This window comes from Ascaphus truei, chromosome 4, assembly GCF_040206685.1.
Source record: "Ascaphus truei isolate aAscTru1 chromosome 4, aAscTru1.hap1, whole genome shotgun sequence".
Taxonomy (NCBI): domain Eukaryota; kingdom Metazoa; phylum Chordata; class Amphibia; order Anura; family Ascaphidae; genus Ascaphus; species Ascaphus truei.
Window position 1 is genome coordinate 227,771,630 of NC_134486.1, and position 14,130 is coordinate 227,785,759.

Sequence of the window (14,130 nt, forward strand, 5' to 3'; positions counted from 1 at the left end):
TCCCTGTTCTCTGCATGAGCAGCGGCGCGTGGTCTCTCCTCTCGACGTGCTGCAGGGTGCTGTCATCTCTTCTTTCCTTCTTGACTGATGTTGGTCAGGGGATCTCCTCTTCTCGGTGATCCTGGCGCTCCTCCTTCCCCATTGCCAGGTTTTTTGTTCCTGCCTCTCCACTCGCGAGACCGGACGGGGTTTGGCGCTCAGTGATGACGTCATTATTGAATTCTCCCCTGCCTCCTCCAAGATGGAGCCTCGCTCACTTCCGGTGACGTTGTTCCGGGGGACGCCATTTTCTTACCAGGAGCCCGCGGAAGAGGTCGCCACTCCCCCAACTCTCCCGCCGAAGTATGCTGCACTTCCGTGATGCCGCCTCGTGTTCCAGATCGTGTACCTTCGCCATGATGGGCATCATGCGTTTCACCTTGAGCCGCCATGATGCATGCAGGTAAGGTTTTCCGATTTTTCTTTAGCTTTTCTTGTAGGAGTTACCGTGAGGGTTGCGGGGCCCCGCCACGTGGTAGCACGGAGTCTGGAGATAGCGAAATGATCAGCAGGATCTCCATTCCTCGTTCAAGGGGTTAACAATAGGGGGAGACAACTTAAGGGTTAACTTTCAACTTTATTAACTGGGCTCCAACCATAAGGTATCTCCAGGGGAGATAAAAGAATTTGGGTAAGCCATCAGGTGAGATCGTCCCGACTTTCTCTTGCTGCCCCTACCACCTGCCAGTCCGCGTCTCTGGGCTTCTCCCTGCAAGGGCTCGCGGGGGAGTTCTCTCTGACCCCCAGCTTCTGCAGAAACTCGTTCCCCTCTTCTATCTCCTTCATGGAGATGGCCCTTCCGTTTCAGATGACCAAAAGGCCAAACGGAAAGGTCCATCTATATCTGATGGCTCGGTCCCTCAGTGTTTTGGTGATGGGCTGGAGTTTCCTTCTCCTGGCTAAGGTGAGCGGGGAGAGATCTTGAAGGAGCTGCATAGTGACATCTTCAAATCTGCAGGCTCCTGCCACTCTGGCCTTCTGTAGAATGGCATCCCTGGTGCGAAAGTAGTGCAGCCGGGCAATTACATCTCTCGGCTGCTCTGTCGCCGCTGGCTTGCTTCGTAGTGCACGGTGACAGTGATCCATAATTCGCTCGTTAGCCGGACAGTCAGGGAGCAGCTCCGCCATCCATCAGGAGATGAAGTCCTCCACATCAGTGATGGCCTCAGGGATACCGCATACTCTGATGTTATTACGGCGGTCCCTGTTCTCTGCGTCCTCCTGCCTGTCCGTCAATTCATTAATTTGTGCCTGGAGATATGTGGAGCGTTTGTCCGCTTTTTAAATAAGTTTTGCATTGGTGACCACTTTTTCTTCCAGTACTCCGGTGCGCTCGCCAAGTCCTTGCACCTCTTTTTTTAGATCCTGCATTTCGAGGTGAATAAGGGCTTTCATGTCCCTGTATAGCCACTCAAAATCACAGCGGCGGACTGGCAATTGCTCCGGGCCCTCTGCTGTGTCTTCATCCCGCTCTGATTCTGAGCCTGCATTCGAATCTGGCGCCATTGTTGCTGCCGCGCTCCGTGAGCTCGATCGGCCCAGATATTTGCGGAGATCTCCCTCTTTTTTCTTCTTTGCCTGCATCGGTGCCATCCCTACAGTTTTAATGCCTATGTTAGGGTGGTTAGGAGTGCCAAAGGTCTGTTCTGCACGATTTATTTGTGTTTTATCGGGGGTGAGGGATGGAGCTCAAGGCTTATGCTGCCATCCGTCTCACTCTCGCGCATGCGCCTCGACTTCAAGCTTTTTATTTAATTGTTTATGGACAAAATCCAATTTAGGTCTTGTAGGTTGCAGAGGGTTTTCAGCGGGGTTCCCTTCTGACATCACAGGGCCATCTTTAAGATTTTCTATAGTTTCCTGTATAAGCAGGAGTGGATAGAGAAGAGTCTTCTCTGCCAGTGCTCAAAGTGGAATAAATTGCTTCTCCTTAGAAATGTTTAATAGCTATGTAGCCTAATCATCAATTTCAATTGCACCATTTGTTGTTGGAGGATCCAGGAAAATGTATAGAGAGTAAAACTGTAATAAGGTCAACTGTGCTCATAATTAGGGGAGTGGGTAACACATACACTGGCGACACACTTTATTCGAGCTCGGCTAGTCCCACGAATTCGGGTATACCCGGGTGTATTGAGGTTTGTGACTGTTTTCTGCCCGAGTATATTGGGTTATTTTCCAGGCAGGGATTGAAGCATTTTATTCCCGCTGGCTGCAATACTGCACAGTATATATATATATACTGCATTACAATTCATGAATTTATGCCATCTGGTAGACACGCGAAGCATTGCAGCCTATTAAATCCTAATCATTATCATTTAACAGATCAGCCGCCCGTCAGCCAGGCATGAACCCAGGCTGGGAAGGCAAACGCAACGGGGCTTGTCATAGGTGAGGAGCGGCGCATTCCAGGTATCTGCCAGGTACATACTGGGTATTTGCTCGAATAAAGTGTGTCGCAGCAGTAGAAAAGGGATGTCAAGGGAACCTAAATAAACTAGGGACCCTGACCCCTATCTAAATAATAACTCCAACAACCCGAAGAGCTAGACCATATAATGAAATACAGTGTCAAAGACAGGTTACTCACGACCCTTGTACATGCGGTCCTTCTGGTTCTGGCGTGCTCTCAGCCCGACATATGTGAAAGTGGAAAATCACCCGGGATAGGGGGAAAGATGGCGGTGCACAGCGTGCCAACATGTGCCTCATGCGTTCCGGAAGCAGGAAGTAAAGCGGAAGCTGGATGGCGATTTTCAGTGCAAAAATTTAATAAACAGCAATGAACAGCAAAGACATAGTTTAAAACGAAAAAATCATCTTGAGAAAGGACTCTGACGCTCTTTGACAAAGTGCAGTGGATGCACGAAATGCGTCAGAGTAGTCCTGTACCCCTCACTTGTTACTCAATAAATATTTTTATCGTTTTTGCTGGTTTGTGGCCCCCTTCTCTGACACTGCTGTACTCCATTTTTTGGACCCTATGGGACATCTACCTTACCTGCTATGCTGGCGTGATGCATGCACCACCCAAGGATGAGCTGCTACATTAGTGGGTACCTACCTGTTTACTCCAATGTGGCATGTTATCTATGCAGGTTGTTTCAATGAGAGGGTAGTCATGACCATTATGATATATATATATATATAGGTCTGTCACCACCTCAGAGATACTTATGTACTGCTTTATTTACATATTGACAGGAGTTAAAGATATACAGGTGTTCATTAAGTCTCACGTAGCTTTGATTATAGCTCAGCTCCTACATGTGTGATTTCTATCTATGGATTATATATTTATACATGTCATGGTTGTGACTGAGCCCTGATTTTGGGACTAGTTCCCTTGAACTTTATAAACGTTAAGTACATGCTGACTGTTATCTGTTCTGTGATTGTGTGTGTGTGTCTGTGTCTGTGTTTTTTTTTGTCTCAGTCTGTGTAGTGCGTGTCCGTTCCATTCAGACCCCCCACGGGCCCCCCTCGGCATACACCTCACCTTCCCCTCACCCCTACTGGTATCCACTGCACCTTCCCCTCACCCCTAACAGACACCTTCCCCTCACCCCTACTGGCATCCACCTTCCCCTCCCCCTACCAGCATCAGCACCGTCCACCATGCACCCTGCCCAGCAAAGGCCTCACCCCCACCGGTACCCACCTCCCCCTCACAAGCATTCACCTTCCCCCCAAACCCCCACACCTACTGGCATCATCAACCCCGAATCCCGTCACGGCAACCAGACCAGCAGATCATCCTCCACTCCTACGCGCAGCCCCCCCTACCGCCATCCATCCCCCCCTCCAACTGCAATCTACACCCCCCCACCAACCAGCCTTCATAACCCCCCAACCGGCCTCCACTTTCCCCCCCCACTGGCATCCACCTTCCCTTCCCCCCACCAGCATCCACTTTCACCCAGACGCCTACCGGCATCCACATACCCCCCCACCCCTACCAGCATCCACATTCCCCCCCCCCCACACTTACCGGCATCCACTGGAACCAGCCTGATCATTCACAAGGTAAGTATTTTTTTAATAAATTGGGGTACTTGGGGGAATTTGTAAATGTATTGTGGGGCTTGGGGGAATTTGTATATGTATTGGGGGGCTTCGGGGAATTTGTATATGTATTAGGTGGCCTTCGGGGAATTTGTATATGTATAAGGGAGGGTTTTTTTTTTGTGATGTGTATATGTGTGTGTATATATATATACACACACACACACATTCCCAGTAAGATTTTTTTGGTATTTATCTTGGGGGAATTGTGTGGGGGGGAGGGAATGAGTGAGTGTGGGGTAATTGACGGAGGGATTGGACAGGGGGGGTGAGTGAGGAAAACAGGGAGTAAGAGTGAGAAGCAGGGGAGAGAAATACATGCGAGGCGGGAGAGTGAGATGGGGTGGGACGGAAGGGAGAGGAATACATGGGAGGGGGGGAAAGATAGGGGGCTCGTGAGGTGTGAAACGAGGGGGGCGGCGGGTGATACCACCGACATGGGGGGGGCGGGGTGCCTGCTTAAAATGTTTATCCCAGGCCCCATGATTTCTGTTGGTGTCCCTGCTTTTAATGTTGCAATCAGGGGCTGGGTCATATTGAAGGCACCTGGCCTTAATCCTCCCTTAATGCATACATAATGTCAGCATGGGGTATAAAATGTGGGGAGGGAAGCCCCTGTTTCTTCTAGTGAGAATTCCAGCCAGAGCCAGTGTCAGTTAGAGGTCCCAGAGTTCTGGGCTCCTGTGTGATTTGGTTGGGATCTCTAATAGCCTGCTGAGCATAGCTTTAGAGCAAAATTGGGAAAATCTTCTCATGAAGGTCCCTACTGTAGGGCCCTAGATCTGTAGGGTGTTCCCCAGTTACACCAGTCAGGAGTGTATGTTTTTATCTACTGAACTGTTGTGGCTATCGTTTACCATTAAATTCACTTTTATTAACTCTGTTGTTCTGTCTGGTGAGTTTATCTCTTGTGTATTAGTCCTGGTCTCCCGTGACATGCATCAATTTAGGTTAATGCTCATATTGTTCATATTCTAATTAATTTAAATATATTAGACTAAACAATCACTAGGTAACTATCATTTATGCAGTACTTTTTTTTCATTATTTAATCTCTGCAGGAAATAATGATTCATGTATGCTACCCTCTGTTGATGAAAGTCCCTTGGTTTTCAAACATAGAAAAGAATGCAACAAATAGGTTGCTCTGCTTATTGAAATTTGAAGCTGTCCAGAGTGAAGATGTAGTATACTGGAAAGGAGCCATTGGACACAAGATGTACCTTATAGAGAAAGGAACATTGGTGTTTGGTACTTCAGGTTCAGAAACACAATTAAGTGATGGGGACTACTTTGGAGGTAAGAATAATTTAGTTGGAATTACATTTTTTTACGTTTATTTTTTTTAAAGTTATTTACATGTAAAATGCAAAGTAATATGATCAATCTAATCCATAAACAAAGGATATATTTGAAATAAGAACTTTCACCTTATGTCTAGTTTTCTTAGTTTAAATGATTCCTTTATGTATCCTCTTTGAGTTTAGCCAGTGCAATTTTTCCTGAAGCTTATTACATGATTAACTGTTTTTCCATGAAAGGGGAGAAGGAATTATAGGAATCATTCAATCTTTTTAATTTGATATGATATTACATCATGACTCAACATAAGACCGTATAACAGGGCTAATTTATTAGAGGGGCCGGAAAGGAATGATAATTATAGCTTGGACAACTGAAGTCAGCCATACTGTTATGGTAACTCTTTCTTACAGGGGAAAGTGTCTGTCACTGATGCGGCAAAAACAAAAACATTTACTAGTCCACTTTCACAATATTAAATGCAATAATCTGTACACCACTGAAACAGTTTTCTAATACAAAGTGTACTGTATATAGTTTTTAGCAGCACCTAAAAATTAAACATACTGAAAGATGAAAATGGAAATGGTGCAGGGGAACAGTGGGTGGAACCCTAATTTCCTCCAAAGTTACAATACATAACATGGGTGGAGTTCCCAGCACTCTAATAACGATACAATGGCAATGACGTTTGTCAAAAAACGCAGAATTTTCGATTCGAGGGCCAACGCTTCTAAAGATAAGATAAATATTGAATGTATGTACTTTAAATATTACAGGTTTTTTTACTGGATTTTTTTTTTAATGTTTTTCATTGCCTATTGACTGCTAGTGTATTAATTTGTGCCTGTTTATGGTACAAATGAATACAGTGGGAGCAAATGCATTTTTTGGCAAATGCATTTCTTCTATTGACTGTTTTATTTTCTATGTCTTTTTATTGTTTAGATTAAATTGATTTGAATTGGCATGGCTTTTTTTTCTTTTTACAGATTGGTTAGCGATTTTATTTAATTATGTATTTTGGTGGCTGCTGTTTTTTTTAATGTGTTGCCTAGTGGTTCTATCAATTAATTGTTGTGTTGGTTACTGCTTTTATGTATTACATGTATTTTTTTGCTAGTGGTATGATTTATGTCATTGATTGCATAGTGGTTTTAATTATTTTATTGAATGCCTAGTGATTTTATTTTTTTAATTGATTGACTAGTGGTTTTATTTAGTTAATTGCTTGGTTGGCTAGTGCTTTAAATTTTTGTTTCTGGTTGTTTAGGTGCTTGTTGTATCTGTTTTAGTATTGTGTCTTTTTGACATTCATGCTTTTGTATTAGTGTGATCATTGACTGCTATAGTAGCTTATCATGCCCATATTATATGGGTATGATATACTACTATGCCACTCAATGTGTACATTGTGGGTATAGTGGGTTCGGGGTGGGTGGTTAGGCCTCTCAGATGGGTATTGAGGCAGGGTGGGTTAATCCCTTAATTACTATAGCGGTAATTAATATTACTATTAACCACTAAAGTGATTAAGGGGTTAAGGGCCATTAGATTATGTTTTTTTATGTATTGTTGCTGGCATTGGAGCACATGGCCCTGCAGTATGCTGACAAGGATGCCCTTCATGTTGGCAGAGGTAAGTAGAACGGTTTTTATTTATTTTATGTAGGCTGACTGGCTAATGTTGTGTTTAATAATGGGCAAATAATCTATTATCCATATCTGGATAATAGTTATTTTGCACATTACTGTACTGTATGTGTTTGGTGGGGGGGGAGGGAGGTGTATTTACTGAAATGTAGACCATGTTTTTTTTTTTTTTAAATACAGGAATGGTACCGCAGGCCAGCGGGGACCCACGGGGACCACCCGAGGACCCAAGGACACCCATGGGGACCACCCAAGGACACACACGCCAATAGAGACCACCTGAGCAACCCCTGATACCTGCTGGGACCCCTGTGGGGCAACCGGACACCCGCAGGAACACCTGAGGGCCCAGAGACACACGTGGGAATACCCGAGTGCCCCCAAACACCCGTGGGAACCACTCAGATACCCGTGGGGATGACCCGGTGACCCCTAGACACCAACAGGGACCACCTGGAGGCCCACGGAGCCTAGTGGGGACAACTGAGGGCCCCCAGACAACTGTGGGAACCCCCCCAGGGTGCCCTGTGGGGCCTGTGGACACCCGTGGGGACCACCCGGGACCCATGCTGGCCTGTGGTACTAATCCTAAATTAAATTAAAAAAATAAAGAATGGTTATATGTGGAGACACAGGGGGTGGGTTGTGTATTGGTGGTTATTTCATATTTTAATTTTATTACTAGTGTATTGTAGTAGTGGGTCTCCGGAGCAGAACCTTGTTGCCCCATTATAGGGTGCCGGTATCTTCTATGCCTGTAAATGTCACGCGTCACATGACAGGGACATTTCAATGCATAGGAGATACCAGCACCCCGTAACGGGGCCTGTATCTCAGGAAGCAGGGGTCCATAGACCTGAAATCATCGCTGTTCTGCTTCGGAGACCCCCTGCTCATCTACACTAGTAATACAATTTAAATATTTAAAATATTTTTTTTTCTCGACGAGATTTGCGCAGACAGCGTGGCAGCTCTCTCTGCAGTAGAATCAACTCAGCTGAGCCATTTTTGGAGGGCAGATCATCTTGGCGCCGGCTTCTCACCATTTGTTCAAATGTTGCTATCACTGGTATTCGGGCCTTTCTGCATACCGTGATACCAACACTGTAAAAAATGGCGAATTACATTTTATGGTGATTTGTTTTACTGCTTAGTGCATAGGCCCCATAGTTTAAGAATTCTGTGAAGTTCAAAGGAAGAGGGAATTATTTGAGGCCCTTGATTTGGCATATGCAGAACTTTAGTGATTTTTCAATCAAGATGACATTAAGACAGCAGCATACAGAGAGAACGTACTTGTTGAATCAGCAGCTGTGAAAACTGGCTCAGGCTATGAAGAAAGCTCTCTTCCAAAACCAATTAATAAAAGCAAGCTTTATGATCAGTTTATTATTTATGGTGACACAGGCAGCAAAAAAAGTGTGATAGAAACTGGAGATTTTTTTTGAGAGCATTTAGCTACAGACAAGAGTGCTGTTTTAAGAAGCAGAAAGCCATATCAAGCTGTGTTTGTGTTTATCGATATCTGTAGTATGTTTAGAATTGTATTTTTCTGCTCTGCGGTGCCTTACAACTTGGTTACGCAACACTACTGCATGTCACAAAAGAGGTTAACACACCCAACTCTAATGCATGTACACTCTGATATTATGGATACACTTGATGTGGACTCCATTATTTCAAAATGTATAAGCAGGACGCCAGAATGCAATGCAACTTGGAGCATTATATTTAGTTTGTTAATTGTGTAATATTCTGTAGGATTTCTTTGTTATGTTGTTGTTGTTATTAAAATACTACTTATTTACCACAATATGTTTGCACCTGGGTTTAATTTAATTAGGTGTTTACTTATAAACTACTTCAGTCGCATCTTGTAACTTTACCACTATGTTTTGTTAGGTTGGGATATGTGTGCATGTTTTGAAATCCACAGTGTTCATTCCCCCTGCAACAAAATAGTTTAAGCAGCCCCGACCACATGCAGTATTGTACTTTATGCACATATTAGGACACAAACCTCCTCATATGTTTCCACAATCCAGTTGTGTTCTCAGCTATGACACTCTGAATTTATGCTAAATAATCCATAATTTTTTTGTTTGTTCAATCTTTTTTATTGCTTTTTCTTTTGTAACATAATTTGCATTTACATTTTTATCATGGGTTCCGTCCTTATACATCTGTATGTTCATTGCCTGGCTTCTGGTGAATTACATTACATTACATCAGACTCTCTTTCCCTATATCCTTATGTTCTACAGTCGGGTTAATTTACATTTCACAGTTTAGCTTTTCTTGGAACCATACTAGGCTTTCCTTTGTTGAAGGATAGATCAAGACTATGGATAGAAAAAGGGGGGGATTTAGAGGGGGAAAGAATGGGAGGGTGGAGCGGAGGACTGCTTCCGACCAGAGCCAAGACCTGGGTCGTATAGTATTGCAAGTCTGTATGATTGCTCTCCTTCTTTTTTTTCTTTTTAAGCCTACGAAAGGGAGGCTCTAGGTCAGAGTCCGTAGTTCCCAGGTTTTGTAGTGTTGTTCCCGTTTTTCGTTCAATTGGGATGTAAGTTTATCCATGAGTTTGATCTCATTCACTCTCTTGATTATAATGCATAATTTTTGCTTTAATTAACAAGGCCTAGTTGGATCAGATGTATGTTATTGGAAAATAATGCAAACTCAGCTTGGGAGTAAAGTTAAAAACTGTAACGTACTCAAAAGAAGCATTAAAAGGCCCAAGATGACTAATTAAAATGTGAGCAGGCAATGGATTTTAAAGCATATTAGAAACCTGATTTTCATATACAGCAGGGCCCCGCTTCTCGGCGCTCCGCTTTTTGGCGATCCGTCGATACGGTGCACCGAGAAGGGGGCCGCCATGTTGAATCCTAAGACGCGCATGCGCAGAATGGGCAGGTGCGCCCGGAGCGCATGAGCAGACCTCAGTTTGCGCGCGCAGACCATAGGTCGCACATCCACAGAACGGCGGAAAATGCCGGTTTGCGCATGCGCAGAACTGAAAATCGCCGGATCCACTTTCCGGCGATTTTCACTATACAGCAGGCCCCTGGAACGGAACCCGCCGTATACCCGGGCCCTCCTGTAGTTCAAAACTAGTTTGGCTTTTCAATTTTTTCTATAGAAGGCAAAACATTTGCAAATGTGCAATAGAAGTACTTGCTGTACACACAGAAGATCACTCACTATAATCATGTTCACAGACCACATTTCACCACTGTTGTACATATAGATGACAGTCAAGGTTAACTGGGTGGGTATGATGTATAAACAGCTTGTTTGGCAGCTCTACATCACACCCCATAGACTTTGGGATGGCATGTAGAGCCGGGACAGTACCAGCGCCTGTAACCTGTAATCCCCTCTGGGATCAGCACCTGACCAAGGTCAATGTAGCAATTTTACTGTATGTGCATCTTAGAGTATTTTAAGTTTGAAGAACATTGGCTACATCTGTATAAGGCCCTGTAACATATTTTGTTATATTAAATCTAAAATGTAATAAATATTGCCTTTGGGCAAAATTAACCGGTTAATCTTGGTAGGTACTGTTCTCCTTTTAGGACATGTTTTACCACCCTGTTTTACTAAAGTGAGATTTTAGTCTAATTTCTTTTTTTATTTGGGGGACCAGCGTCTTTTTAGTTGTAAGCCTTAAAATTAATAATGGTGGTAGCAGCATAATTGGGGTGTAGTTCAAGGACTTTTGTGGTGTGCATGTGCATAAATAGTGCACTGTGGGGAGATGAATAAGGCTACGGCCCCAGTCTTACCTGCTGCACATGCGCCTCGCGACCTGGCGGCGCGTGCACAGTTTAAAGTCACGATTGGCGGTCTATAGGGGAGAATGTGGGGTTGGACCATGACGTGGGAGCAGCCATGATGGGGCATATCTGCCCTTCCATTGGTGCACACCGACCACGTGATCGCGTTGCGACACGGAAAGACAAAATTCTTGTCTTCCCTCCCAGCGTGTAACGCTGTTTTCACCACAAACAAGGTGGGACCTCGGGACAGAGATGGGAATGGGTATAAACGCCACCCACAGCCACGGGGGATGATTGGTCAAGGTAGCCGTGTTGGGGTTGGAGAGGTAAAAGTCATCGTTATACTTGCCAAGGTCAGAGTAGGAGAATTCCAGATCGTTGAAGGTACTATTAGCTGTAGATGGGGTTGGAGAATGGAGAGTAGTCATTGTCCGAGTGCTGAGGTCAGGGTTGGAGAGATGCGGAGGGTCAGAGGTAACCGGGGTCAGAATTCCAGAGGTGTGGAGTCCAAGAACAAAGCTGGGTCAGTACACAGAGCAAGGTTCCGCAAGGCAAGGCAAGACTGTGGAGGCAAAGAACAGGTAAGCACAAGAGAACATAAATCTATGCTCAGTCAAAGTGCCAGGGGCACAGCTGAGCATATATACTGTAGTGCTAACGATTAATCTAAAACAAATCAGGGGCAATCACCAAAGAGAGCCAGGTACATGCTAGGTAAATGCTGCAACATTTCACACATTTCTGCAAACAGACTATGGCCCATGGGATTAACAGCGGGGGTCCCTGGCAGTCCCATTCAAACTGAATGGGACTGCCAGGAACCCCTGCTGTGTTAACCTGATGGGCCATTAGTCTCTGCAGAAATGTGTGAAATGTTGCAGCATGTACGCAGCATGTACCTGGGTCTTGTTGGTGATAAACCCAGATTTTCCAAGGCAAGTTTAAGGCAAGTGTTAGAATACTCGTTGGCGCACCTGAAGGCAGGACTGTCCAATCCTGTGATGGTGTAGGGGTACCTAGGACATTAAATAAAGGTATTATGCCCAGCTGGGAGCCCGTGAGATTTTTTGGGGATTGTAGACTGTCAGCTCGGCAACCCAGTAATGGCCGTGACGCTGTGCTTTTAATAAAAATATCTGTGTGTCTCCCACCAGGTATAAGGTGGCAAGAATAATGTTATTTCTATGGTAAAATGTATTTCAATTGCAGTGTGTTTCTGTAACCGCGCAAAGGAAAAATGGTTTTAAAACCCAGTAGCTCGCAGCACAGCACCCGGTGTTTAGCTAAATTCTGCTGGGAAGGTCCTAGCGCGCTGAGATTTGCTGTGATCGCTGGGGGAGTAAAATTATGAAAAATGTTATAGCGTAATTTTTATAAAGTTATATAAAAATTGATGAATGAACGTCCTCCTATTTTAATTGTTCTAACATTGTGGGCGTAAGGGTTTTTTCATTCAGACGGCCGGAACAGAGGGAAATACTTAAGTTGTAATTGCGGTACTTTAAAAATGTATAGCAGGAAATTCCTGCAAGGTGAGCAATGCATATGTAACTAAGACCTCTAAGTCACCCCACTGGTTTGGTTCCCCGATGTCCGGAAAAGTCCATAGTTGAAAGCATTAGCTGACTAAAAGTGTAAAGTGGGGAGGGAAATGCAAGTATCCCCAGACAAAATGTCACCAGGTAAGGGGGCTTGGTCTGGTATGCTAAGCGGCAAAGGTGTGAGGTTCGCGCATGCACTTAGCAAATTAAGAAGCCCCTCTGCCAGGTTTTGCCATGTATGGGCAACGCTGGGATAGGTGGCTGCAGAAGTTACAGATAGGGATTTTTACTGCATAAGAATCCCTGCATCCGATCGGGAGTCAGATTCATCTAACCTGGATTTTAAACTTTGCAACATCATAACCCAAGTCAAAAGTTCGTAAGAACTAAGGAATCCAGAACCAATTCTACGGCGGTAGAATGAAGTAAGCAGCTGCGGAGGAGAAACAGGGGTTGTGAGAGGCGCCCCTATCCAAAGACTGTTTTTGGCTCTGTTTGCGCACAACTCCTGCTCCTGGGAAATTGTGCCTAAAGACTCATAAACTAAGCTGTGTATGTTCATTCTGTAAATAAATTACAGTTTATTTTATCTCTTGCTTTGCTCAATCAAAGGATCTGGGTATTTTATGTGTTAAAAGCTCTGGCCTACCTGGACAAATCCTATGGAGAGGCAGAGCGGAGGCGCAGCCTCTGCGGAAGCAGTGATTCGGCTAGGTGCATGAGACAGGTGAATGTGCTGGAGCTGATTAGCTCTGTTGCACCGGAGCTTGGACGCGTTGCACATGCGTCACGCACGCACGCCGCCAATGCGTGGTGCAATCCGGAGGTGGGCCTTCCCCCAGATGTAACCGGTGCGTGCATGCACTCTGTGCGCCCTGTGGATGATGTTCCCTTGGATGGAGCCCCGCGCATGAACGTAGGTAGGGCGGGAGCACACCAAAGGTGGCGAGACTCCCGAATACTTACAGTCCCCCCCTTCAGGAGTGACCTCCGGGCAACTCCAGAATTGCTTGAGGGGATACTTCTGATGGAACTGCCTTAGGAGATTGGGAGCATGAATTTGGTGGTGAGGAATCCAGGACTGTTCTTCTGGTCCATACCCTTTCCAGTTGACCAAGTATTGGACTGCTCCTCTAGAGATTCTTAAGTCCACGATTGTGTGTATCTCATACTCATGTTGACCCTGTACAAGTAGAGGAGCTGGCGGTGCAGAAGAAGAATCCGGAAAGCGGGGACTCCGGAAGATGTGCTTCAGTAGGGATACATGGATGTCAGACAATATCCTCATTGAGGGTGATGGAGGCGATATGCCACAGGGTTAATCTTCTCCACAATTGGGTAAGGACCCAGAAATCTCGGAGTCAGCTTGAGTGTACTGCACCGACACACTTTATTCGAGCAAATACCCAGTATGTACCTGGCAGATACTGGAATGCGCCGCTCCTCACCTCTGACAAGCCCCGTTGCGTTTGCCTTCCCAGCCTGGGTTCATGCCTGGCTGATGGGCGGCTGATCTGTTAAATGATAATGATTAGGATTTAATAGGCTGCAATGCTTCGCGTGTCTACCAGATGGCATAAATTCATGAATTGTAATGCAGTATATATATATATACTGTGCAGTATTGCAGCCAGCGGGAATAAAATGCTTCAATCCCTGCCTGGAAAATACCTCAATGCACTCGGGCAGAAAACAGTCACAAACCTCAATACACCCGGGTATACCCGAATTCGTGGTAC

General features: G+C 45.0%; 1 protein-coding gene across 4 annotated transcripts in view; it reads left to right on the forward strand.

Moving 5' to 3' along the window:
• The window catches only part of LOC142493253 (potassium/sodium hyperpolarization-activated cyclic nucleotide-gated channel 2-like), a 707,321-nt gene that overhangs the window by 545,660 nt on the left and 147,531 nt on the right, over positions 1-14,130 (forward strand). For 3 of the 4 annotated variants that reach the window (XM_075596961.1, XM_075596964.1, XM_075596963.1), the window contains one exon: positions 5,169-5,406. In XM_075596961.1, the coding sequence (XP_075453076.1) occupies positions 5,169-5,406 (238 nt within the window). Of the gene's footprint in view, positions 1-5,168; positions 5,407-7,242; positions 7,763-14,130 lie in introns of those variants that run through there. The other variant, XM_075596962.1, reaches the window with a different exon arrangement.